Source organism: Sturnira hondurensis, unplaced genomic scaffold (genome assembly GCF_014824575.4).
Source record: "Sturnira hondurensis isolate 20B ecotype Veracruz unplaced genomic scaffold, ASM1482457v3 Scaffold0018728, whole genome shotgun sequence".
NCBI classification, from domain to species: Eukaryota; Metazoa; Chordata; class Mammalia; order Chiroptera; family Phyllostomidae; genus Sturnira; species Sturnira hondurensis.
In genome coordinates, this window is record NW_028091359.1 from 14293287 (window position 1) to 14320719 (window position 27433).

At 41.7% G+C, this 27433-nt stretch overlaps 1 protein-coding gene and 1 pseudogene across 2 annotated transcripts in view; one reads left to right on the top strand and one right to left on the bottom strand.

Moving 5' to 3' along the window:
• MYO1D (myosin ID) overlaps positions 1-27433 on the top strand; it is a 327535-nt gene that overhangs the window by 190729 nt on the left and 109373 nt on the right. For both annotated transcript variants that reach the window (XM_037070300.1, XM_037070299.1), the window contains exon 20: positions 645-758. In XM_037070300.1, the coding sequence (XP_036926195.1) occupies positions 645-758 (114 nt within the window). The remainder of the gene's footprint in view (positions 1-644; positions 759-27433) is intronic.
• Positions 8667-9086, bottom strand: LOC119003750 (40S ribosomal protein S24-like; annotated as a pseudogene).

Consider the following 27433-nt stretch of genomic DNA (forward strand, 5'->3'; position numbering starts at 1 on the left):
TTTTATAGTGCCATGGAGGCGATGAGGGCTCCAATTTCTCTACTTCCTGGCCATCATGTATTATTTATTATCTGTCCTTTTTGTGATTGTCATCCTAATAGATGCAAAGCAGTGTCTCACTGTGGTTCTGATCTGCAGCTCCCTGATGGCCAGTGGTGAGGAGCACATGTCACGTGTTCGTGTGCTTACCGGCCATGTGTGTGTCTGCTCTGCAGAAATGTTTACTCAGACTCTTAACCCATTTCTAGTGGGGCTTTTGTCCTTTTGTCACTGAGTTATATATTCTAGATATAATATATATTCTGTGTATGTTCTGCATGCAAATCCCATATCAGACATGATTTGCAAAAATTTTCTCCTATTTGGTGGTTTATCTTTTCTTTGTAGTGTCTGGGTTACATATTTTCAGTCTTTTCACTATTTGTGTTTTTCTTGTTTTCCCTGTTTAATTGTGAAATTCTGCAAATCTAGAGACGGCTGCTCCTTTTGGATCTCTGCTGCATCCAGCAGAGTGGCCGTGCGTGGAACTCACCTGTTAGGGAACACGTCTCCAGTCAGCCACCTCTGCCCCTAGGTGTTCTGCTGGCAGATGATTTGGCTCGTTCTTCCTGAGATGATATGATTGTTGGTTGGTTTTCTTACAGGTCAATCGATTTAGTAAGGTAGAAGACCGAGCAATCTTTGTCACTGATCGCCACCTGTATAAAATGGACCCCACCAAGCAGTACAAGGTGATGAAGACTATTCCTCTGTACAATGTGAGTGCTCTGCGTTTTCTGAGAGGGGTCATTGACCGGGTGTTCATGAACCACTGTGGGCTGATAGTCCGGCCACTAAAACCTTTGGGGCTTCGGGATGCCCATGAATTCGGGAAATTTTATGCCAATCTTAACATTTATACAAATGTACAGTTTTCTACAAGGAGTATCCAAAGCTTTCGATAGATTAATGAGGGCATTTTTTAAAGGGTAAAGACTGCATTCTGTGTGATCTTTTTTTATTCCTCATTCTATTCACTGCTTACCTGCTGTTGTACATCAGGTATTTTCTTACTTATTTTCATGAGGCTTGTTCTTTCTCAGTTCCTGATCCTACTCATTGCTTCAAGGTTGTGACACGTAATATATTTCCTTATTTTCCTAAGGCTTGTTTTTGTATGGAAATAGATCAGGCAGAGAAACAGCAGAGAATTACTGTATGAAAACATTACCTGTCTTTTAAGTGTAAATTTTATGCTGTTTCCAGAAGTTTTTTTCATCAATGTTTACCTGTGATCCAGACCCACTCAGTTGTTCACTGTCTCCACAGGGTTTTCAAATTCTGAAATCAGTTTCTTATTTGAAATAAGAAATTTGGTAGCTGTCTTTTTGAATTTCAGTATGAGATTTTTGTTACTTTTTTTCCTGTTTTGTGGGGTCTGCTTTACAAGTGACTATTTGTTCTGATTCTTCAGAAAGACCCTGATGGACTATCGGATCTTTTCACACATGACATGCTTTTTCTCTGTCTGCTAGTTCTTAACGAGGGAGGTCTGTGTTTTTCCAATAATAGAATATTGGGGAATATTATTAAAGATAGTTTTAAATGTTCTTGGTCTCTGCAAAAGGGAATAGGAAACATTGCTTTGTAGTTTTATTTTGTTAAATCCAGCGTCTTGTTGGTTGTGAGGTACAAAGAAGGCAAATTATTCCTGGCTTTGCTAAGTGGTTTAGAACATCACTGCAGGCTCATTGCCCAGATTGTTGCCCAGGTTGAAATTGGTCTTCATTATGCATCACATGCACACACACACACCTGTGCACATGTGCACACACGTATGCACACATGTGCACACACACAAACCTCCCATGAGTAGGCTAATGGATTGCAGCTAATGAGGAAATGCTATTCTAAGACATTCTTGATCATATATATTCTTAGCAAAGACTTGTAATCTTATATATCAATCATAGTTTAAGCCTAATAACCCTGAAGTCTTAAAGTAGGAGGTGAAGGAAAGTAAAGGAAAAAATCAAATTCTGTCAAAGTCTAGTGAAGTGTGGAACCAAACAAACATCAATAGTGATATGCATTTTACTCTTTTCCTTACTTTCTGTTAAGTGAAGATCAATCAGGCACAGGATATAAATTCAATAAATAGTTGAACAACTCTTTGAGCTGAAATTATGTTCCCAAACTACCTTCCATTTTTGTATTGACTGGTGTGTATTTATATTCATTGTTGCCTTTCACCACATTCTCATCATTCACATTAGCAATAATATTACATAATGTCAAAAGTTAATGATGTTTAACAATTGCAGTAAGGATAGAACAGTGTCAGTAGGAGGGATACACACTGTCAAAGGTGCTATCAGTACTCTGCCCACGTCCCCTGGATTCTCTTATTTTTGTGTATATCAGGGTAACTTCCAGCAGCCAACATCTTTGTCAAAAACCATGCTGCCAGAACCCACTTTGCTCCCACACACGGAGGACTGGAAATGCCCGCCCACCCCAGCAACCCATGACCAGTATGGGGGTGGTGAGTGCTTCTAACACCTCACCATTGACCAAGATCGTTCTGAGGTGTGTTTATTCCATTTCCTAGTGCTTCCCTGAGGAGTAAGCTACAGTTGCCCACACTGGAAGCTTGCTTAATGGTGGGCTGCCTAGTGGCTGCCTTCCCTGCCCTGAACCTCCTCTCAACTTTCTTGCCAGTGTCCCAGCACCTCCCACATCAGTTCTACGGGCTCATCAGCCTTTGTCCAGAGTGTCCTTCTGGGAGGACCTGACTTTGGTGTAGTGGCTACCTCTTAGGAGGGTGCAAGTTGAATGGGATGGGCAGTGTCCAACTGGATTGGTAAAAATGTTTTAAATCTGGAGCAAATATGGCAAAATATTAAGTCTGAATAATAAGGACATATTTATTTTATTCTTTTACACTTTTTGTATGTTTAAAATGTTTTGCAATTAAAAATAGTTTAAGACAAGGAACCTTTAAAGATGATAATGCTGATAATAGTGATGGAGAGGTTGAGAAGGAATGAAGGAGAATGATTTCCATTTTAACCATGTTGAGTTTTAGGTACTGGTAAAACTTGTAAGTATACATGTCATAGATAATTGGAGGTCTAATAGGGAGGAAAAGAATCCAGCACCTATGATAAAATTTAAGAGTAAATCTGTATATAACTGGAGGCTGAATTATGAGTCTAGAGGGAGAAAAGGGGCAGATTATTCAAGAACATCCATCCATTAAATGGTGGGGAAAAGAGAATCACTAATGGAAATGGAATAAAATGGAAATCTCTTTATGGTCCTCCATTTTCTCAACTCCCTTTTAATGTGCTAAATGAGCCCTAATTTTTCTATGGTTCTATCAGGTTATGAATTATTCTAGGAAAAAAAAGAGCTATGAAAACACCATTTTTCAGAATCAGATTGGAAAGTTTTCAAAAATAAGAGACATCAATAAAAACACATACCTGAATGTGCCACACTTCTCTCATGCTCTACTTTTCATTTCTCCGTCTGCTCTGGCTTCAGGGAACAGATTGTGACCACATCCTATCTTCAGTAACATTTTGCTTTGTCTTGAATGAGGATACATGTGGGCATAGGGAGAGGAGTCTGACAGAAATCCAGGACACGCCAGCGTTCGTTCAGGTTGCAAAGCAGCTCTGCGGAACTGTCACCCTGTGGCCCCTTGGCAGCATGAATGTGCCTTAGATTGTCCACGTTCCTGCCATTTTCTCAGTCTCTGCTTCTCTTCATGCGTCTTTTTACTATCAGTTACTTCTTCTGCAGCAAGGGCCAGAGCTAGGCTCAGGTCTAAACCAGCCAACCCAGCAAACCATTAGAGTTCGTCCCACACTAATGCGTTGAACACGGTGTCTCAGATGAGGCCTCACCATGGCTACCAGTGCCACGTGACCCAAACTGGTATTTTCCTTCCTTGTCAAGTACTTGCAAATCTGTCCATAGTCTTTCCTGGCTTTTCCTAGTGTAGCATGGGTGATTATTACAGTTCATTTGGGGTGTAGTTGATCTCATCCCTCTTGTTGGCGATTGCCCTTAGCCCCAAGTCACATTTAGACCATGGTCACAAATCACGCTGAATATTGAGGTGGGTCATTAGTTTTTCCCAGTGGGAAAGAATCGGTAGGAGAGGAGTGCTTCAAGTGGGCCTGCTTCACCAGGCATCCTTGAGTGCTTGGACTCTTCCCCCTCCCCCCATTCCAATGGCCAGGATCCCAGTCTTTGTCAGACAGGACTTAACTTGTGCCACATGACCTATGGTATGTGTATGTGTGTGCATGTGTGTCTGTGTTCTGTAGGGGGGGAATCTGTAAACTTTAAGTTTATTCATTGCTTGTGAGAAAGTCTTTGTTTCGTATATATTTTCAGTATTTATAACACCACCATACAAAGCTGTTATTGTACAGTCAACATTCCACTGCACTGGATTCATTCCCTAGTTATTTTTTCAGTGTGAGAATTCATCAGATTATCTGTTGTGTTGTTCTGGCCAGGTTCTGTTAACTTAAAAGCAAAACACATTGCAGAATTAAAAAGAAAATTGAAAGAGAACTAAAAGTAAAATTTAAAAAAGGAAAAACTCAAAGTTAACTGTTTTTTTATTGTATGACTTAGACCTCCCCCTCCCTCTTCTCTACCTGTGACCTGTTGTTCTCGCTCACTGTAATTCCAGACAGCAGTAGTGTTCGTGCCTCATGGCCACAAACACAGCAGTCCTGGTTCTGTTTCCCTTGGGAATGAGCGCCTCAGCTAGAGCATCTTTGCTGTTGTCATCACTTTTTTAGTGGCGGTGTCTCACTGAAATGGTGATGTTCAAACTCTTTTCATGAGGCTGGGGTAATTTAAGTAAAACTGAGATCATTGGATTGGCAGACCCTTGGAATCTTTTACTGACCTGTGGGACACTCCTGCCACGAAGTCATTCATGTCTGGGCAGATGTCTTAACTTTTTGATTGATGTGTGCCTTACATGCAGAAAAGGGCACAGATCTTAAGTGTATAGCTTGGCGAATTGCCACACAGTGAATTCACCTGTGTAACCATCCCCAAAGTCAAGAGATGGGCCATTAGCAGGACTCCCAGAAACCCCTGTGTTCCCTCCCAGTTACCACCTCTTCCTTCATTTTCAGGGGCATAATCTTGCCCCTCTGGGACTGAATGCTAATTAACTCAAACATTATGTATTCCTTTTTGCTTTCAACACTATAGTTATGAGATTTATCCATATTATTTTAGTTCCGTTACTTTGTAGTATTTCCTGTGGAGCTACACCACCATTTGTTTATTCATTCATGTGTTGATGAATATCTGAGATTCTTTTTGTCTTTCTTATATACATTTTTGTGGGACAAATACCCAGAAGTAAAATACCATTCACCATTCATAAATAATTCCTGTTTTCCCAGGTAGTTGTACTGGTTTACACCCCCAGCAATGCATGAAAGTTACAGTTGCTCCATTTCTCATCCAATACTAGGTACTGACAGTCTTTTAAATTTTAGCTGTTCTGGTAGATATGTGGTAGTTACACATTGTGGGTTTTTCCCCCAGTTTTGTTGAGATATAATTGACATACGACATTGTTAAAGTTGAAGGTAAATGATGCGTTGATTTGTTACATATATATTACAAAATGATCACCCTGTGTAGCATTAGGTAACACCTCCGTCACATCACATGATCACCATTCCTTTTTTGTGGTGAGAACATTTCAGATCTACTCAGTTAGCAACTTGCAAGTATATAATACAGTGTTGTTATTAGCTTTAGTCACCATGCCATACAGTAGATCCTCAGAACTTCTTTATCTTATAACTGGACATTTGTTCCCTATCCAACATCTCCCCATTTTCCCCAGCACCGGACTCTCAACGACCACCATTCTCTGTTTCTGAGTTAAGCTTTTTTAAATTTCACATATAAGTGATATCAGGGTATTTGTCTTTCTTTGACTCACCTCACTTAGCATAATGCCTTCAAGGTCCATCCAAGTCTTTGTAAAATGGCAAGGTTTCCTATGTTTTCTCACAGTTGAATAGTATCTCATTATCCTTATATACCATGTCTTTTTTTTTTAAGATTTTATTTATTTATCTTTACAGGGGAAGGGAAGGAGAGAGGGAGAGAAACATCAATGTATGGTTGCCTTTCGTGCGTCCCCTGCTGAGAGTTGGCCTTCGGGGAACTGGCCTGCAACCCAGGCATATGCCCTGACTGGGAATCGAACCGCGATCCTCTGATTCGCAGGCCGGAGCTCAATCCACTGAGCTACACCAGCCAGGGCAGCTTATATACCATGTCTTTATCCATTTATCTGTTGACAGATACACATTGTGGTTTTATTTGCATTCCCTTTATTACTAGTACTTTTTGTGTGTTTATTGGTCATTGGGATGTCTTTTTGTAAAGTGCCTATTCAACTCTCTTGTCTTTTTTTTCTTTTGGGTTTTCTTTTTGTAGTTGATTTCTAGGCGTTCTTTTTATGTTCCACGTATGTGCCTGTTGGTAGTTACATGGGTTGCCACTATTTGATATGCCTTTTCATTCTTTCAGTGATGTCTTAGTCATAGTTTTCCTGTTGTCAGTTTTTTCCTTTAAGATTGATCAGTTTTTTCCTTTAAGATTGATCTTTTTATTTTTGTTTAAGAAATCATTCCCTACCCCAAGGTTGTGAAGATAGTCTTCTCCATTATAACCTATAGGTTTCATTGCTTTGCCTTTCACATGGACATCTACAATCCACCTAGAATTGCCTTTGGGGCCTATGTGAGGCTACCGCCCTGGGTTCGGGTTTTCCCATCTGAATAGACACTGGGCCCAGCACCCGTCTACTGAGAAGGTCATCTTTCCCCACCGCCATCAGTGCTGCATTGGTCATAAATAGCTGTGTCCACGCGTCTCTTTCCAGCTTCTCTGTTCTGTTGGTCTGTTGGCTATCCTTGTGCCAATTACTATTTAAATTACCATTGGGCAAAGATTTTATTAATGTCTAAAATTAATAAATGTTTAAAGCCCCTCCCTTCAATTTCATCTCCTTCCCAACATAATGTTCTCATTAGCCACATCCATATGAAGGGAAAGAGAGGTGAGGATGGCTGTACAGTGAATCTTACCAGAAAGAATAACCTACTGCGTACCCATTTTCTTTATCAAAGTCAAATGCATTTAGGAGTGAGACAGGTGGAGGAACGAACGAAGCCCGTACCTCATCATGGGGGCAGCCTCTGCTCAACTGTCACCACTTGTGGTCGCTGCTGAGTCCAGGATGCCAGATCTTTGGATTCACCTAGAAAAAGCTGTAATCTGTATCTTATGTAAAATCTCCTGATTGTTAAATGCCAGGCAAGCCAAATAAAATGTGGCTGTAGGCCGCTTCCAGCCCACAGGCCACCAGTTTGCTACTCCTATTTTTAAAGGTCTCTACTTGTCATTTTTGATTCTGTGTGAGCTATAACCATACCCCTCAGTCTCCTCCACACCAAACATTAAAAATTCTAAAGTCTATGATATGTTTTATTCTAGACCTTATGTGGTAGAAACAGACACCAACTATTTCTCACTTATGAAAAACTAACTGGGTGGGAGCTATAGATGAACATGTTTTCTACTTCAATCAGCAAGGAAGGAAGGAGGGGAACCAAGGAAATCTTCGGGAGAGGTATCTTTCCCGCCTTGAGAACTTTCTGCCCCTCAGGGTTCACTGCCACGTCTTTGCCTCTGACTTTTTGTTACAATATTTCCATATGTTTAGAGAAGTTGAAAGAATAGGACAGGGAACACACCTGTGCCCTCCACCTGCATTCAATAGATGTTTCTTTTTTTGCCATACTTGCTCTCTCTCATGACGCTGCGCCACTGACATGCTCCTGTGTGCGTTCTCCTTCATAACCACAGTACTGTCTTTGTATCTAAAAAGTTAGTATTTCATAAATATTTCATATCCAGCACATACTCAAATTTCCTCCACTGTTCAAAGCATATCTTGTATATACCTGTTTTTTAATCCAAATGTTTCTAAAGCATTTGCTGCATTTTATGTCCCCTCCAATATAGGAGTCCTGGTTTCTTCACATCCTCACCAGCACCTGATACGCATGACATTGACCTTTTAAAGAGTCCAGGACTGAGTCTTATCTGGATTCGCCTGATTGTTTTCTGACAGTTCATTTAACTTACTCTCCGAGTCCCCGCATTTCCTATAAACTGGAAGTTAAATCAGGAAGTGTTCATTTTATTTGAATATGCACTTTCACATACTTAGCATTATACCTTGCAAGTCCAAAATGGCACATACACAGCTAATTCTGCCTTGTGAGTCATCTTTGGAAAGTTTCATTGTAGGTAAACTGTTATTATGTTGCCTCCCACTGTAGCCTAAATTTCCTATAGCTTATAGAATAGACCCCCTGTGTTTTCCTGTGAACAACTAGAATTTAGCATAAAAATTAAGATAAATATCACCATCTAACATTACCTGTTCATAAGTTGCCTATCACTAACAGTACCTGTTACTTTTAATTTATTTTTTCAGTCTCTTTTCATACCCAGTATTTTCCAGTACTTTGTTCTTAACACTTTTTTAAGTATTTGTTGTTTATTAATCCTCTCATGAAAAATCTGCGCCATCACTGCGGATGAAGTCACTGCAGAATCTTCACCCCTTCTTTTTGCCAGTACCAGCATTGGCCTTGGCAGTTGCCCTGGCGTCCTTCATTCTGTCCCTGTGGTTCCTTTCTCTGTTTTCTTGAGGTCGTCTTCTCATACAGACCATGGCTTTCGAGTCTGGGTTTGGGTTCCCTTTTCGTTGTGCAATCCAAAGACTCATGAACCACGCCAAAGCCAGTTGTCTTGCCACCACCCAAATGGGTTCTGAATCCAAACACCAAGGTGACATCTGGTGTGGTCTTCTACATTTTGGCTAGTTTTTTCCAAATTGCTGTCTTAGGTACCGTTGCCTTTCCAAGGTAGTCAGGACCATTTCCAAGGACGTCAGTGACCATTTGTGTCTGCCAAAGTCATCTGTTGGTTGTGAAATGCCGGGTCCAGATAGTTACCGGGTCACCCATAGCAGCATTCACTCCTCAGGCAGCCGGGGGAAGAGCTGCCTGGCGGTTCTTCTGTGTTTCTACACCATTGTCTCTCTCCCCCAGCCTCCAGCCACCACCAGTTGTTGTACTGTCTGTTTGTGCCTTTTCTGGAATGTCATGCAATGAAACCATGTGGTATGCAGCCAACATTTAACCTGACCTCAGCTGGGACTGCTCTTACCCTTTTGTGGGTGAGTTGTGCCCAATGGGTTGGTTCAGACTGGCTTCTTTCACTTGGCAATGGGTGTTCGAGGTTCTTCTTTCTATGACTTGATACCTCAGGGTTTTTTAGTCACTGAATAATATGTTATTATGTGGATGTACCATGGTCTGTCTATTTGCTTATTGAAGGACATCTTGGTTGCTTCCGGGTTTGGGCAATTATGAGTAAAGCAGCTATAAACATTTACATGCAGGTTTTCCCATGGACACAAGTTTTCAAATCTTTGGAGTAAATACCCATGAGGAAAATTGCTGGATCATGTGACAGGCCTGAGTTTGGCTTTGTAAGAACTGCCAAGTGGCCTTCTGAAGTGGCTGCACCACTGTGACTCTCACCAGCCATTCATGAGAATTCCTGTTGCCCCATATCCTCATCAGCTTTGGTATTCTGAGCCTTTTTAAATTTTAGCCATTCTAATGGGTGGGTAGCAATACCACGTGCTTTTCTATTACCCTGAACTGCAGAACTCAGCACACCCCTGGGGCTCAGTCAGTCTTCAGCTACAAGCACTCGCTCTCCACTCTCTGTGAGTCAGTGCGCTCTGTAAGCCCAAACAAAGTGTAACTACATGGTAAACTTGGCGCCCTTTTCCCTTCCACCAGCAAAGTTATTCAGCCAGCTTATCATTTAACAGTGATTCCAGTCACTCTTCCCAGCAAAGATAAAAGTAGGAAATTATGATAGGTTTCTGGGGGTATTTTCCATAACACAGTTCTTGCAAATGGCATGGTCAAATAATTGTCAGTAACAATCTGAGAATGAAATGATCAAGTTATAGGTGACACCTTTATTGGCCCCAGAGTGACTTCCTATGTACAAGTACTGCATAGTTAAGGTTAGGGTTTCAGCCGGCTGGAATATGTGTTATTGTCAAATTAGTGTTGAATCACTAATCACTTGTATCACTGGTGAATCACTAATCACCTTGAATCACTCTCTACACTATATCTGTAAGTTGTAATGTCAAATTAAAGCATTAATTCCAATCCAGTTGCCAAGAAAGGTTAAAATTTGTACAGGAGCGGTGGGGTCAGAGGTGAATGTTTAGCAGCGTTGGCAGGGAGACTGGACTGTGATTGTTGGGGCTCGATACCAAGAACAAAGGCAAGAAGTAGTCCACAGAATTAGCAATACTGTACCCAAAACTTTGATCACAGCCTCTCTGTCACTGAGAACCATCCCCGAGATGACTATAAGTTGGTGGGAAAGATCACGTCGTGTGATTGACACGTGTTGCCTGAACCTGTGTGCCTCTGCCACTTGAGTCGTGTGGACCTCGGCTCTCCCCAGCCAGCGCTCCAGGAGCCAGTTGCCAAGACTGAGTTTAATTTGCATAAAAATAAAAATCTCTTCAGTGGTTTCAAGTGAGACCCCATAAACTGAAACATTTAACCTGACCTCAGCTGGGACTGCTCTTACCCTTTTGTGGGTGAGTTGTGCCCAATGGGTTGGTTTAGAGAATGTTTGAATCTGCCCATTAATGCTGCGTGATACAGTCCCTTTTATCAGTATGGGCTTGATGGCTAAGGAAGCAGCCAATTAATTACATGAATATGTCCTTTAGTTCTGTGGAGATTATAAAGCAAGCAGGGGAGAGAGAAGAAACAACATCTAAACTGATGTGACTGTGCTGTAGCAGTAAATGGGTTGTAACTCTGCCAACCTTCATGCTTTATTACTCTCTCTGACGTGACTTGTTAGAATGAGACCGTTTCCCTTGGAAGACGGGTCGTCCTTGTAATGTGTACAGGGGTGAGCCCTCCTGGAATCCGTGAGCTGCCAGCTCTGCTCCCTGTCACCATTTCTACAGCACCCTGCCCTCCTGGCAGCGTCCCAGGAGAAGGTGTTTCCATGGTAATCAGTGGAGGCAGTCAGCTGACGTCTGGCACCACCCGAGCTGGTGTGTGCCAGCCTTCCCCCCTCTCTCCTCCCTCCAGCTTTTAGACTGTTTATTAATCCTCTTTAATGGAAAGGGTATAATCCCTTAATGTCAGACACGGAGTGGCACTCAGGTTTATTTATTCCTTTAGGTAATAAATTCCCCTTTCTTATTCTCAGGGGGTCCCAGAAGCTATACTACTTTGAACATCTTGTGCAAATGTTTGTATTTTTGCCTGTTAAAACAAAGGGAATTGCTTACTAATATTAGATATTTGGAAACCCCTATTCTTAGGGAGGAAAATGTCTGTGTAAAGAATTTTTAAAGATATGAATATTAAGGTTTCAGTTTCATTTTGTAAGAATCTCTTGATGCTCTGATATCTATGGCGATGGAACAGTCTTTCCACGCCCCTTTTAATGTTTTTTTAGCTTTCAGTGATTTTATTATTGGATTTGAGCAATCCATGTGAGTTTCAGTATTTCTAAGATATGTGACATCTTGCCATGTTCTCTCTTTTTTTTTTGTCAGTAAGAGAGAAATGAGAATTTCAGAGCTAACCTCTTGATTGTCTTGCTGACACATGTTGAGAAGTAAATACCTTTGTCACAGTGGTTAGAAACCACAGCTTAGGTTAAACAGCACTAAGCAAACTGATTTGTAATGTCAGAAGTCAGTGCTTTCCGGCAGGAGGCAGTGTCCATTTTCATCGGTACTATACTTGGAAATTCAATTACAAATGTAAAAGATGTACCAAACCAGTATCTGAAAGAAGCAATCATTGGAGCCAATTTATGACTCCTTTTAAAAAGCTATTTTGTTAAAGAAACACAAGGCCTTTTAAAAGCCGAAGTATAAGAAAATTAGTACAACATTTTCATTTCTGTTTATCCAGAGGTCAGATTCCTAGAAACAAGATCCTTTTAAAACAAAGCCCTAAGTGGAGACATACACATAAAACAGTCTCTGCTTGTGCAGAAATAGATGGCATCAAGCCAAGGCAGGGCTCTCTTTTATGCAGTAAACATTTGTGAGCACCTACTGCGTGCCGTGCATTCCCCCAGCACTAAGCAGTGGCATAGTGCATACATCACACAGTCTCTGCCCACCAAGCCCCACAGCACAGGCCGGTGGCAGCCATGCAGGTGCTCGTGGCTGTATCTTCCTCTCCAGAGGGCACTCACTCAGAAAGATACAGTAATCTGCCCAAGGCGACAAAGCTCACAGGGAGTGGAGCCCTCGGAATCACAATCCTGATGATGACTTCCTGACACTGCTTCCCTTTATGACAAATAGCACATACCATGGAAATCCTAATTGAAGAAGAGGGAAAAAACAGGACTCATATTTGTCACATGCCCAATGCCAGACATTAGGTGATTTAAATATACTGAATCTCCTTCTTTATGAGAATCCCATGCAGGAAGTGAAATACCATTTTATCAGTGAAGAAACCAGTTCTCAGAGAAGCTGGCCACCAGTGCAGGATTTCAGTGCACATTTTTTGGACACCAAAGCCCAAAAGAACCATAAGACTGGTCATCTTCTGGCTCAGTTGCCTGCGATATGCTCCTCTCTCTCCCATTCCCTTTGTTTATTTATGTAAGTCTTTCTTACAATAATAATTGCTTTCTAAAATACTTCATCTTAACCTTTTTAATAATGAGTGGCTTGTAGGCCCAGGGGACCCTGCAGGGAATGACATAATCAGGACTAGAGCTTCTGTACTGGCCGTGTTCCGAGTGTCAAGAGCTCTCGAGGATGGTCCACTGGGACACAGAAAAGAAGAAAAAAAAAAAACCTGTGCTTCATTTCTGTTGGAGAGAAAGGAAAAAAACAGCACCTTTAAAGAGAGCTGTCACATTGTGCTTCTATTTGCACAGCTGTTTCTCTCTTAATTGCAATCCTGTCGTTTCCAAGAAGAAACATGTAGGAAAAAAGGTACTACATAGAGTCTCAGGCAGGCCAGAAAAAAACGTGCTTTCACAGCTAACCTGATTCTTTGGAAGTCTGGTTTTTGTTTTATTTGGTTTCCACTTTTAAATCCTAAGTCAAAAATGTTAGTAGCTTCTGACTCAGGGGTCCTCAACCTTGGCTGCACATCTGGAGTAGCCTGGGGCCTTCTTTTTCAAATTCTGTTACCCACCCCTAATCATCAGCATATTGTAAAGCTCTCCAGGTGAGAATACTGTGCAGCCAGGGAGGAAAACCGCTGATCTAACTATTCTGTTCCCCAAATTTATTCACTTCTGTTGTTCTAGTATTTCTCTTGGAGTCATTTGTTAAAAATTTGGACTTGCCCCCAAATTTAATTCTGCGGTGAGATTTTTTTTCTCACCTTCATGTGTGCACATATCCAAGAGATGGGGAGAGGGAGAGTGTGTGCATGTGTGTGTGTGTATTTTCTAGAAAGCTTTGTGATCTTGTGAAGAGAACCCTGTGACCTCATTTACATCTTTTACTCTTTGTCTTCCACACATTCAATACATTTTTATCATCTAGGCTCTACTATTAGGTACTGTGGCACTATGCCAGGTACTAGGAAAATAAAGATGAGAAAGACAGAGCCTCTGCTTTATTGTTTAGTGAAGTGAGGCAAATATAGACAGAAATCATCACAGTACAGCTTGTTACGTGCTAAAACAAAGGTCAGCTGAATTGCTGGGAGAGAACATGGAGGAGGGGCCTGGGAATGGTTTCCCAGATGAGGAAGTGTGTTAGGGGTTCATGTATACGTGAAAACCTTGTGCATTTTCCTACACTGGGCACCTGTAGCTTTTTTCAGATTCTTAAAAGGATGTGTGAACTATTGTTTTGGACAATACAGACCAACAGATTCAAAGTGGCATGATGAGGTTTATTTTCTAAGAAGCTCATTCTGACAGCATGACAAAGTATAGACTGAAATGGGATGAAGCTGGTGAAATAAGTACCGTTTGGGGGCTCTTGAAATAATCTCAGTGAAAACAATGGCACCAGAAATAGAAAAGACAGGCTGTAAGAGCTTTCTGAGTTACTCTTAAAGTTAAGTTTTAAAAAAATATTTTCTCTGTGCTGGGCACTAGTTCAATTTCCTTCATGTATTCATTTAGATAATTTTGCATCTTTCCTGCAACGTTATTAACCCCATTTAAGGTAAAGAAACTGGTGCCCAAAGCATGGGTAAGACTCACCCCCAGGACATGGGAGGGTGGTGCCCCAAGCTGAGCCCAGGCTGTCTGTCTCCAGAGCCTGTGCTCTGCCTGTTTGGTGCTGCCTCCCAGCCAAGAATGGATGGGCGGGGGCGGGGAAGGAGGAGAACTCTTTTGGGGCTTGGGACACAGTGTTTTGATGGTGCTTCATTGAAATAGGGTCCTGAGAACGAGAACATTGAGGGCAAGGTAGCAAGTTTCATTTTGGCCAGGTCAGATATGTGGTCCCATGGACCGCCCAGGGGGGCCTGTCTGCCCACCTGGAGGACCAGAAAAAGGTCTAAACTGGACATTCCGTTGAGAGTTACCAGTATTTTAAAGAGGGAAACTTGCAACTGCCTTCCCCACACACAAGGCTGTGTCGTCCACTGCTGTGGTTTGGGCCTCCTGGCTCCTCAGTTGTCCTGTAAACTCTCCAGGGAGAAAGCTGCATTTTCTAACTCATGTGCATGTGTGATCTGGATGAGAGAGTTGGAACTTCCAGTTCTGGGCAAGACAGAATGTGAAATAGGCATTTCTCCCTATCCTTCTCCCTAAATATAGCTAAAAGCTCTGGATATTTTATTACAAAACAAACGTATGTTATATATGAAGACTGAAGAATGGAGAGCAGGTGGACTAGCTAAGGACCTTAGGACTCAAGAAGCAATATGCCAGTGAGCTCCCTGGGTTTCCTTTTTCCTCCTGTGTTCTGTGGACTGGGAGCTGGAAAAGCCCCCGGCACAGAAACACCACTATGTACAGACAAGAGAAGCTTTTTCGCTCTCTTGCCGAAGGACTGGGAAATGAGCAGCCTAGCAAAACAGAAACCTGGACTTCCACTCCCGTCCAGCAGTAGAGCATTGCTGCCCTTCCCCACTGCTGGTCCATGTGTAGTAGGAACCTACGAAAATAGAAAAGTTGATTAGATCCACAATCTGATAACACAATACCCCAAATGACCAGGGTGCAATCAAAGATCACTCATTATCCCTAAAAGAGAAAGATACTAGGTGTTCAACTTACTGACAAACATGGGATAAGGGAAATAAACCTGAAATTGACTGCATAATCTTTTTGCATTGGAGATGCAATCTCGATCATAAATTTGTATGGTTAAAAAAAAATCAGTCAAAAGACCAATTAGGAAAGCAATTTAATTAAGTTGATATTTTAAGAGAGAGAAAAAATAAACTTAAAGTAGATAATGTGAAACTTGAGTCAATTAGTAAAACAATTAGCATTGTAAAATAATGATTTGATTCTTGAGGACCCAGTTATTTAATAGTTTTACCCTAAATCAGTGGTTGTGCAGTTCCAGTCACGTGAGGAGCTTTTAAAAAGTAGGTGCCTGATCCCATACCGGTGAGTCAGTGTCCTCAGTGATTCTGATAGGCTGTCCGAGTTGATAGTCATTGGCCTAAATAAACCACAGGAGATAAGTAGAATATAAGTGAGAAGATTCTTATACCCTCTGAGCAGTCAAAACAGACATGACGAAGTTTATGCACTAAATTTTGCATGGTCTTTCTAAAGAAGCGCCCTCTTAAGCCATTCGTCTTGCTCTGCGCACTCATGTGGTGAGTCGGATTACCTGTTTCCCAAGGCCACAGCAGTGACCGCGAAGGTGTCAGTCTCTCACAGGCGGGCATATCGATAGTTGCAATACATGAAAACAGAAATTACGGGAAGACTCAGAGGAGACTTAGTTCCATTCCACTAGACAGCTTGGTATTAAAACTTGTTGAAGTCATTTCTTGAGTTACTTCCTCAGAGCAGTATTTCTGGAATTAAAATTCAACTGTTCATGAAACTACTGACTTCCACATTTCAAGGCAAACCCAGGAAATCAAGCTGCCAGGTACTCTCGGAAAGAGACCTCCGACAGGCCTGTCTGAGAGTTTTAGCAAAAATAAAACAATTAGCCGTTGGGCTGATACCCATGAACTGGTAGGTTCTAACCACTTTCCTTGTAAGGAATTTAACAAATTTAATCTAAAAATAAAAAAGCTAAATATACGTGCCACCAAGCAATCACTCCCAACAAAGGGCAAAAGTAATTCAAGCATTCAGTTGATAGAGGAGGCTCTGGCAGGCCCAGCTCCTTATGTGACCCTCTACAAAGGAATTTGTATTTAATTCTGTCAAGTACAATGTTCATTTGCGATGAGAACATTATCTAGGTTGTAAATTTTCTTCTTGATGGTATGTGGGATATTTGGAAGAAATTGAAGTTCATTGTGGAGATGTTGTTCATTCAGTGCAGTTAGATGGATTAGTATTGGACACTTTTTAAAGAATTTTACTGTATTACTTTCGTCAGCTTTTAAAATCAAAACTGAAAGCCCTTGTCAACCAAAGACACAAACTTAGCCCTTTAGCAAGTTAATTACAATTATTTCTATTGACCTGAATGTATTTATCAATAGTACTAGGCTCATATGAGTTACTTGTGTATAAAGTCGATTATCCTGGCTTTAAGACAGTTTTCCTTGTGGCCCATATTTTGTATAATAAGCTGTCAGAATCTAATTTCACTGTTAGAATGTCGTGTGGTTTGCACATACTGGGATGGTTTGGGAGCTTGTGGTCCAGGGAGCTTGTGGTCCAGGGGTGCAGTCACATGAACTCCAGCAGCCCTGAAGAGGCATCTGTTTTAAAGCATGTCTGTAAATTAATGTTCACCATAACAACTCAGAATCCTTAAGAAAGTAAAATTATAAATTTATTATGTTTAATGAAGCTGCAAAACACTTCTGAGTTTAGTGTTTTCTTAAATATTGTTCAAACATGATAAAATTTTTAACATTTTTGTTGAAAATGATATTTGTTAAGAAATGAACTCTCAGTTATCCCAAACTGTGAGTTCATTCCATGATAGCTTGACAAAATTAAGATTTCTCCATTTTCTGGTCACAATTGCTACATACCCCAAATTTGCGACCACAGCAATTTTATTACAGTCCTGGTTCTTTAGGTCAGGAGTTCAGGAAGGGCAAAGCAGATGGCTCATCCTCTGTAATATGTGAGTCCTCAGCTCAGAAGACAAGAAAATGGGGGGTAATTCAAGGGCCAGAGGCTGCAATCATTTGAAGGCTCATTCACACAAATGACTGACCCCTGGCTGGGAGGACTATACAAGTGTGACCTCGGACTGCAGGGCCCCCTGAGGCCTTTCAGACATACCTGGCTTTCTCGTAGCATGGTGGCCTCAGACTTCCTACAGGGTGACCTGGAGCTCAGAGCATGAATGTCCCAGTGAGCAGGACAGAAGCTGCTTCCCCTTTTCTACCTAACCTCGGAAGTCATGCAGCATCACCTCTATTGCAATTTAGTGGTAAAAAGCAAGTTTGGCCCTGGCCAGATGGCTCGATTGGTTAGAACGTCATCAAAACGTCAACCAAAACTTTGTGGGTTCAATCCCTGGTCTGGGTGCACACAGGAGGCAATCAATCGATGTTTCTCTCTCTGCCCCACCCCCTGCCACCTTATCTTTCTCTTTCTCTTCCTCTCCCTCTTTCAAATCAAAAAAAGTAAGTCCTCAGGTGAGGATTAAAAAAGTAAATAGGTAAAAGCAAGTCAGCCCAGACTCAAGAGCAGGGGACATAAACCACTCCTCCCATTTCTCAATGGGAGGCCTGTCAAGGGATTTGTGAAGACGTTTTAAGTCTTCCACAGTCTGTTCCTTGGTTAAAAATGATTTATATTACTCTGACTTCAAAATGCACTTCCCCTTGTCCTTCCAAGATGTCCCAAGTCTCATCCCCTTATGCTATTAGGTTCAGGGTTGTGGTCAAGGATCTCATCTAAGTCAGTTCACATGCAGATTCTCAACAAGAGTTCCTTCAACCTAGAGACCCATGAACACTGGATCTTTAAAAAGACAAGTTATCTGCCCCGCAAACCCAGCACACAATGGTGATGAAATACCCCAGCAGACACTTTCATTCCAAGAGAATAGGAGGCACCTGAGTTACTGGCCATCTGTGTTTACAGCTAAGCAGCCTTCTTAATCTCCTTCCTGCCTCCAAAGGTTGGGGTTCCAAAAGCCTTGTCACATGTTGTAATGTCTCTGTCCCTTTCAGCCAAACCTGATACAGTTCCTTTGAAATCTTGGTGGATTTAACTGTGCATCAATTTATAACCCACTTTATTAGACAAAATACACACACACAGATCTCTGCAAAGATACTCTTTTGAACTCTGGGCTTCTTTTGAGCTGCTATGGGATAAGGTCCTTTAGACTCCTAAGAGCCCTGTCATTTAATAGAGAAAATCTGTAGAAAATGCCCTGAAGATCTTTAAAGAGGCTTTCGTCTCTAGAAGTTTCTATGAGGCACCACCTTAGATCTTTCTGAGGTTTTGACAAAGGATTTCACCACCCCACTCCAGATTTGCTCATTGCCCTAAAACCATTTCATGCGGAATCATTTGCCATCTGGAGAACCTGCAAATAAGAAAGACTTTCATTTTCAAACTCAGCAAGAACAGGCTCCTTTATACTTTCTTTAAATTTGACATGAAAGCTGAACAGTTCTGTTTATTTTAATCCTCACCTGAGGACATATTCATTGATTCCAGAGAGAGGGAGAGATTGATCCATTACCTACCGTATGCACCCAGCCAGGGACTGAACCTGCAGCCTAGGTATGTGCCCTGACCGGGAATCAAACCCGCACTCTTTCTGTGTAAGGGACGACACTCCAGCCAACTGAGCCATACCAGCCAGAGATGAACAGTTCTTTATTAAGATTGCCTCTTTCCTTGTGTTTTTTTCACAAGACAGCAAGAAGGAGCCAGATGGCATTTTCATGATTCTGTGTAGAAATCCTTTTCTAGATTATTGAATTTGTTAGGCACATTTTCTGTTCTCTACCTTCCCATAAGCAGCAGTGTTGTCAAATTTTCTGCCCCTTGATAACAAGGGTCCCCTCTCCTCACACCTGAGATAATACTGTCCTTGCCTCCATACCTTCAGGTCCTCACTGACCACCTCCCTAAAGCCTGGCATGATCCTACCAGCCATCTCCTGAAGGCTCTTCCAGCTCCCACCCATTTCCCAAAGCCAGTGCCAGCTGTTTTGGGGTTGTGTCACAGTAGCACCTCACTCCTCCTTCCAGACTTGTATTCCAGTTCCAGTACTGTGTAACAGACCACCCCCATTTTATCATGGTCGTGGATTCCATGGGTCAGGAAATTTGGAAAGTTTACAGTGGGGCTGGTTTGCCTTTGCACCACAATATCTAGGGCTTCATTGGGAAAACTCAATGGCTGAGGGTTACTCGACAGCTGGGGGTTGGAATCACAGAAACCCTCAGCACTGATTTGTCTGACAGTGGGGCTGTGGGGACCCAAATCGGACTGCTCACCACAGTGTCAACACCTGACCTCTCTGAGAAGCTTGGGTTCCTCACAGCAGGGCCACCTCAGGACAGCCACCTGTTCCCAAGTTAATGAAGTCCCTTAAAGATGTGTGTGGAAACCACTACCCACAGAAGAGAAGAGTTCCTCCCACTTAAGAAGACTATAGAGTAGCCCTGGCCCAGTAGCTCAGCTGATTGGAGTGTCATCCCAGTACACTAGGGTTGTGGGTTTGATCCCCAGGCAGGGCACATACAAGAAGCAACCAATGAATGCATAAAAAGATGGAACAACAAATCAGTGTTTCTCCTCTCTCAAATCAATAAATTTTTAAAGAGAAAAAGGAAGAAAAAGACTACAAAACAGGGGTGTCAAACTCGTTTTCACCAGGGGCCACATCAGCCTTGTGGTTGCCTTCAAAGGGCCAAAATAATTTTAGGACTGTATAAATACAACTGCTCCTTAACTGTTAAGGAGTTGAAATTACATTCGGCCCTTTGAAGGCAACCGCAGGGCTGATGTGGCCCCTGGTGAAAATGAGTTTGACACCCCTGCTAAAGAGTAACTGTTTACTGGGACTAAGTCTGGAAAAAATAGGGCTCAGATTGAAAACTAGACATGAAGCACAGTCTCTTCTCTAGTCAGTCCTGGATGATTTAAAGGAGTTGGTCATCAATTAAAAGATTAACTCTTTTTAGCAGTTCTGGCCAAGATGGAGGCATAGGTAGAAACCCTTCACTTCTTCACACAACCAGAAGGAGGATAGCATCCAATCTAAAATCAATAAACAACCAGAAGTGCCAGAAAAGCAAACTGCGTAGAGCTCCAACAACCAAGGAGTTAAAGAAACAGGCAAACAGAACAATCAGACCAGTGTGCCAAGACAAAGAAATATAGCCCAAATGAAAGAACAGAGCAAAGCTTCAGAAAGAGAGCTAAGTGATGAGAAGATAGCCAACCTATCTGATGGATCATTTAAAGCCCTGATAATCAAAATGCTCACAGAACTGATTGAGCTTGGTTGAAAAATGAAAAAAACAAATGAAAGGTACCTAAATGAAATAAAGCAAAATATTCAGGGAACCAACAGTGACAGGAAGGAAACCAGGACTCAAATCAACAACTTGGAACAAAAGGAAGAAATAAAAATTTAATCAGAAAGGAACAAAGAAACAAGAATCCAAAAAAAATGAAGAGGCTGAGGAATCTCGGGGACAACATTCCAAAAGTGGAATTATAAGGGTGCCAGAAGGAGAAGAACAACAGCAAGAAACTGAAAACTTATTTGAACAAATAATAAAGGAAAATTTCCCCAATATGGCAAAAGAAAAAGACTTCCAGGAAGCCCAGAGAAGTTGGACCCAAAGAGGAACACACCAAGGCACATCATAATTACATTAGCCAAGATTAAAGTGAAGGAAAGAATCCTAGAAGCAGCAAGAGATAAGGAGACAGTAACCTACAAAGGAATGCCCATACGGCTATCAGCTGATTTCTCAAAAGAAACCTTAAAGGAAAGAAGGGGCTGGAAAGAAATATTTGAAGTCATGAAAGGCCAGGACCTACATCCAAGATTGCTCTATCCAGCAAAGCTTTCATTTAGAATGGAAGGGCAGATAAAGTGCTTCCCAGATAAGGTCAAGTTAAAGGAGTGCATCATCACCAAGCCCTTATTATATGAAATGTTAAAGGGACTTATCTAAGAAAAAGAAGATAAAAAATATGAACAGTAAAATGATGACAGACTCACAGCTATCAACAAATGAACCTAAAGGAAAAAGACAAACAATAAAAACAAAAATTGAGTAAGCAACTAGAACAGAAACAGAATCGGAGGAATGGACATCACATGGAGAGATTTCAGTGGGGAAAAGGGAGAGGGAAGAAGTATAACTGATAGGCATAAAATAGTTGGGGAGAGGTCGAAAATGGTATGGGAAATAGAGAACTCAAAGAACTTATATGTACAACCCTGAACATGAACTAAGGGGTGGGGAATGCTGGAGGGTGGAGTGACTGCAGGGCAGAGCGGGGACAAAGGGAGAAATTGGGAAAACTATAATAGCATAATCAATAAAATATACTTTTAAAAAAGGTTAACTCTTTTTAAAGTAATGAGAGCTCAAGGGTTCTTGGCCTATTATATTATTAGAGGCTTTTGTCACAAAATGTCAGTGTCTTGGTAGGCACACGTTTTGCAGAAGTCTTCAGCTTCTTGAAATGATTGTTTGGGGTTCTGGAATTTAGAGCTAGCACTTGAAAGCCCCACAGTTTTTACTGACAGAGCATGTGCACACACACACAGGCAGACACATAAAGATGCAGATGGGGAAATAAAGGGGAATTTGAAGCAAAAGTGACAGCAAGCAAAATGACACGTAGTTACAGTGGACTTTGGGGGAGTGAAAACCCTACCCCTGACCTTTTCTGATAGCACAACTCAAGACTCAGTTTTGCAGCCATAGACATTTACTTGGTTCTTGTCCTACAAAGACTGAATCTATTCCAAGGACTCTTGCTTCATAACCTCAACACAGTTTTTTCTCAATTGCTGACAACTAGAACTTGGATCCCAAGGATTATCTGTCCATTAAGAGAAATCAAATGAAGTTAAATTCTATCACGAGGACTCTTACTTTGAGAATATATAGGCAATCAAAAAGTTTAAATTCCAAACCACTTATTTCAAGGCGTTTTGAATAAACCTCTGTTTTATTATTATAAGAATCTAAATAGTTCCTTTAAGATTACCATTATACCATTTGACTGGTTTCTCGCCTTTGAAGATGAACTATTATTTTTTGTAAAATTTTCGTAATGGCACAACCCATGAAACCAGAGAAAGGATAAAGAGAAAATGTGGTATTTTGTGAGTTTGTTCTTACTACAGTGAACACCTGGACTTCTAGGTCTAAGTGACTGCACTAGTCATCTTAGTTCTCAAGAGCTAAGCCAGTTTGGCTTATAAATATAGAAATAAGACTTTAAAAAGAACAATCAGAACAAACTCTCTGGCATGTTGAAAATGTTCTATATCTTGAGTGTCAGAAATCATCCACCTATGCACTTAAAATCTGTGAATTTTATTGTATATAAATCGCACTTCAATTTTTAAGCTCCTGTTTGACTGACAGGTTAGGCTATATGGAGTGTTTTGGTGAGAGTAGTGTTATGTCTTTTAATTTCCAGTCTTTTAATTACCCACTATTCATAAAAGTAGTAAGAGATAAAAGGTATCCATTAACATACTTGATCTTTGTTGTTTAAAAACCATGTGGAAAGATCCAGGCCAGAGTCTCTGTGCTCAGTCGCATAGTTGTTCTCAGTCCTGGAACACTTGCGCAGGGCGGAGGAAGTCTCTGCTGTCCTGCGTGGGTAACTCGTTTGTTGATTTCCATGTGATTGTTAAATAAGTTGGATTGGTACCTGTGACTTCTTTTTCTCTAAAGCCTGAAATCTTTGACATTGAGAAATTTTATTCAGTCTAGGCCATACCACCCTGAACACACCCAATCTCATCTGGTCTCAGAAGCTAAACAGGGTCCTGGTTAGTACTTGGATGGGAGAAATTTTATTCAACTATTCTTTGATATTCTGCAATATCTATTCTCCTACTTACTACTTCCATTGTGTTTTCAATTTGTCATGTTTATGTTTCAGAATTACTTCATTTTCTAAGACTGGTCTGTTTCGCACTTATTTCCTAAACGAGAATACAAAGTCGAGGCTTTCTCTTCTGGCCTCTCCTTCCTCGCACTTGCACTGTTGCAAAGGAGGCCGCCCCCTCTGAGCCCACAGACCGACGACCTCTTCCTTCCCAACTGGTTTGATTGTGTCCTCTGGTTGGTCCTCCTTACTGAGGAGGCTCTGAGAATTAAGATGGGTTGTAACCAGAGACTGTATTTACACTGTTCAAATCTTCAAGACCAAAGAAGAAGTAGGCTTGGCAATCCCACAGAGTACAATAAATAGAAAGGCAACTCCTAGGAAAAGCCTTGACAAGGAGTTTCACTTCTGTTCCGAGAAACTTACTGGTGTGCCGTGGCTGCTCACGGATAACTGGGGAAGTGACACTTCCCTCACTGACGTATTTCCACACAGTCCCTTCCCTTTGCCTGGTACAGCTATAAAGTTTTTAGATACTGTGCACATATCTTGTCTTAGATTAGAGTGTAAAAACTCAAAGGCAGAGGGGTTTTGCTTTTTTATTTTTTTACGCCTTGAGTTGCTACTATTTGATCCTTACCACAATTTTTTTTTTTCTTACCACAATTTTTTTAAGTAGACCAGGCATCTGTTGTGATCTTTGTTTTGCAGAAAAGGAGAGAGATGCCCCAGGAAATGTAATGACCCATTCAGGATCACCTGGCTGACCTAGGGTTAACACCCATGTCATCCCTCACTCCACTGCTCTCCCCCTCCTACCACCCGGTCTCCCAGAGCCAAAGGAGACATTCTAGCTGCTCTTCGTCCTTCCTTGGCAATGGCAGGGGTAGTCTTTCTCTATCTGTATAGCAGAAGATATATGTTAGGCACTGTTTTCCTCTGGGACTCTGGCACGCTCATAGGCCTGAGCACACACATGAAGAATTTCTGTGAACAGCTCTATGAAGCCACCGGGACAGGCTGGAATAGGGAAAGGGGGGACGAGAAAGCCCACACTCTGAGAAGAGAGTCCGAGGCACCTGTCCTCGGGCCCACACAGCACCTGGGCCGGGTAGTCTGGAGGGTTTCAGCACTCACTGCTGAGTCTTCTCCTCCGACCCCCTGCAGCTCCTGCCACCGGGATGTGCCAGCAGGGCTACCGCTGTTAGAACTCTCATTTTATCAAACTTTAATCAATCTGTCCTGTGAAGTGCTACATAAATTCAATTTTGGATTTTGTGTATAAAATAATCAGATGAAAGTGAAGCACCGCAGACATAAGATGTTTTTTTAAAATGAAAGCAGTACTTTTAATTTAATCACCTAAAAATCAGCTGGATGGGTTACATCTTAAGTGGCAGAAAGATTGATGTGTTTTCTCTTACCAGTGGCCTCAGAAAGCCCATGATCTCCATAGGTTTGTGAACTGACTTCTAATTCCTTGAATATTTTCTCTTCTCTCCATTAAGAACTGACCCTGACATTCTTTAAAATCAATCTAAAACTCAACCTCCTATGCAGATTTATTTGGCCCCTCCTCCCAGTACACTGGCCCTTCAGGAGGGGGAGTGCTGGACAGCTGAGGCCCAACTTCTGCGCTGCCCCCACCATGCAGGGGGACATGGCCTTCCTCAGGCTCCCACAGGTCCAGCCAGGTGCCAAAAGTGGGTGGAAAATTGTAGGAGAGCACACTTAGAAGATAAAACACCTGATCAACTAAATAAACATTATCGATTATGTGCCAGACACTTTGGGACCTCTATAATCTGTAGAACTAGTCCTTATAGGACTGTTCTTAAGAGATACAGGGATAACAACATTTGGTCTTACCAGGCATTGGAACAATCCACATAATAGATACAGAAAAAAAATAAAAGATAAAAGAATTGCATAAAGATGAAATCAGGACACTGAAGCAGAAAAAAATTGACAAAACTTCTGAACAGGAACTAAAACAGAAAGAAACAGCAGCAATGTTCAGCATCCCGGTGCAGAAGGAGGGTGCAAAGAACAGGAAGAAGACGTTTTACCTTGAACCCTTGGAGAGGAGGAAAACAAAGAATACTTAAAATCTGCATTTGAAATTTTGACTCATATGGGGAAACAAAATGTACCTCTGGATGGACGTGGAAGCTGATGAGACCCTAGAAGGTCTCCATACTCCTGATAACTTTCGAGCACTGCTGGAGAGCTGGATGAATCCTGGTGAAGAGGTTCTGAAAAAGCACTTTGAGACCGCACAGTCAACACATTGTTCTGTTCAAAAGCACAGCAGAAACGTGCTAGAGATCTGGGAGAGCTGCTTTGGGGAAGACACCCTCTGGGCAGTGAGAGCCCCTGCCCATGTTGGTAAGGTCTGTTGACGAATCTCACACCTGAGAGAGGCATCTGCTCATACCTGAGAGAGGATGCTGCAATTTTGGCTGTGAAATTTGATGCTGTGATAACTGAGACTTGGAGATGAAACATGTAGTATTGTGGTGGCCAGACTTATCTTGTGTCCAGTGGATTTTCTCCCAAAATGAAAGCAGCGGCTTATAGACTTTTAGAGAAATGTCCCCAAGCCATCTACGTACTCTGATCTTCCTGTGCCTTACATGTGTGATCGGCAGGATTGGTGCTTGCCATGGTAGGGTCTGTTGCATTAGGAACAATTAAGGAAGTTTGTTCTTTTTTCCATTGATCACCACAACTGCTTTCAGAGCTTGACATTGTCGTTTCTGTCCTGAACGACAGAAATGTGAACTCAAGGAAATGTGCCATTCTCAGTGGACAGGCAGGCATGATGCATTTGAATTTTTAGTAGAACTCCTACAAGTACTTGTTTTATGTTTAGATGGTATAAATGGCAACACAAATATTAGATGGAGTAGCTATATAGCAGGCAGAACATTTGTCCTCTGTATTGCAATAACAGATTTTGCTGTCATTGTTACCATTGCCGTTCTTAAAAATGTACCTTTTACAAGGGCCTGTGGGGGACATCTCCAGGCACAAACCCCTGAAGTCCTCACTGCAGCCAGCAGCTCGACTGCAGTGCTGCATTCACCAAATGAAGTGATGGACAGCATTGAAGTTTGTCATGAATTTTGGTTTGAGGAAGCCAGCAGTTTGGCCACCAAGCATGATATTTAGATGAAGCTCCCTGGGAAATTACACAGAGCTCGGTGAGGGAGCTCGGCATCTCAGCTGACCTCTGAGAGTGACTATAAAGAAGCCCTCAGCATTCTAACCATGGAACACATTGTTCAGAAACTGAGAACTGTGTTCTCAGAATAGCACCTCAGAGCTCTTAAATGCTTGTTTCTGGTGCCTCTGTCATGGGACAGCTCAGTTCAGTCCATTGGAGGGGCACCGTGCTGTCGCGGACAGAACCCTGATGCACGCTCCGCTGTGCTGCATTGTGTTTGAATCCAGTGGAAACGCAGAGGGAAAGATAATTGAGCCTCACCCACTGTTTTTCCCTAATGTTTATGCGTTGCTGAAGGTGCTATGTATTCTTCCTCTGATGAAGATTAAGAATGAAAATTATGAAAATGGGCAGAAGCATCTCAAACATACCTTAGGACCACTTGGACGGACCAAAGGTCAAGTACCGAAGCTTTGCTTAGCATCAGTTTTGATATAAAATGTGATTTGGATTTAGTGGCGGACACATCTATCAAACTCATCTATCTGTAGAGCCTTCTACAGAGCATTCAGAAACCATCGAAAATACCTAAGAGACCTTTAAAACAGGTATTCTCTTATATTTGGTATTGAAAAAACTGTAAGAAATTTGAAAACATTTTATGGAGAAGCTATAAGGTATATGTAGGCCGCATAACCACTGAGTATCTTACGTACATTAGCCATTGCTAATCTGCCTGTTTGAGCTCTCACGCTTTGGAGAACTGATCTTCCAGAAGATAGCATTTGCAAGTTCTGTGTGACACACCTACACGATCTCCACTAATGGCACTTAGGAGTTGTTCTAGCTAAGTCATTTTAGACCTAACACTCATTTTCACTGTGGGTCCAGTTGTCAGGTATTGAGTTGTCAGTTCTT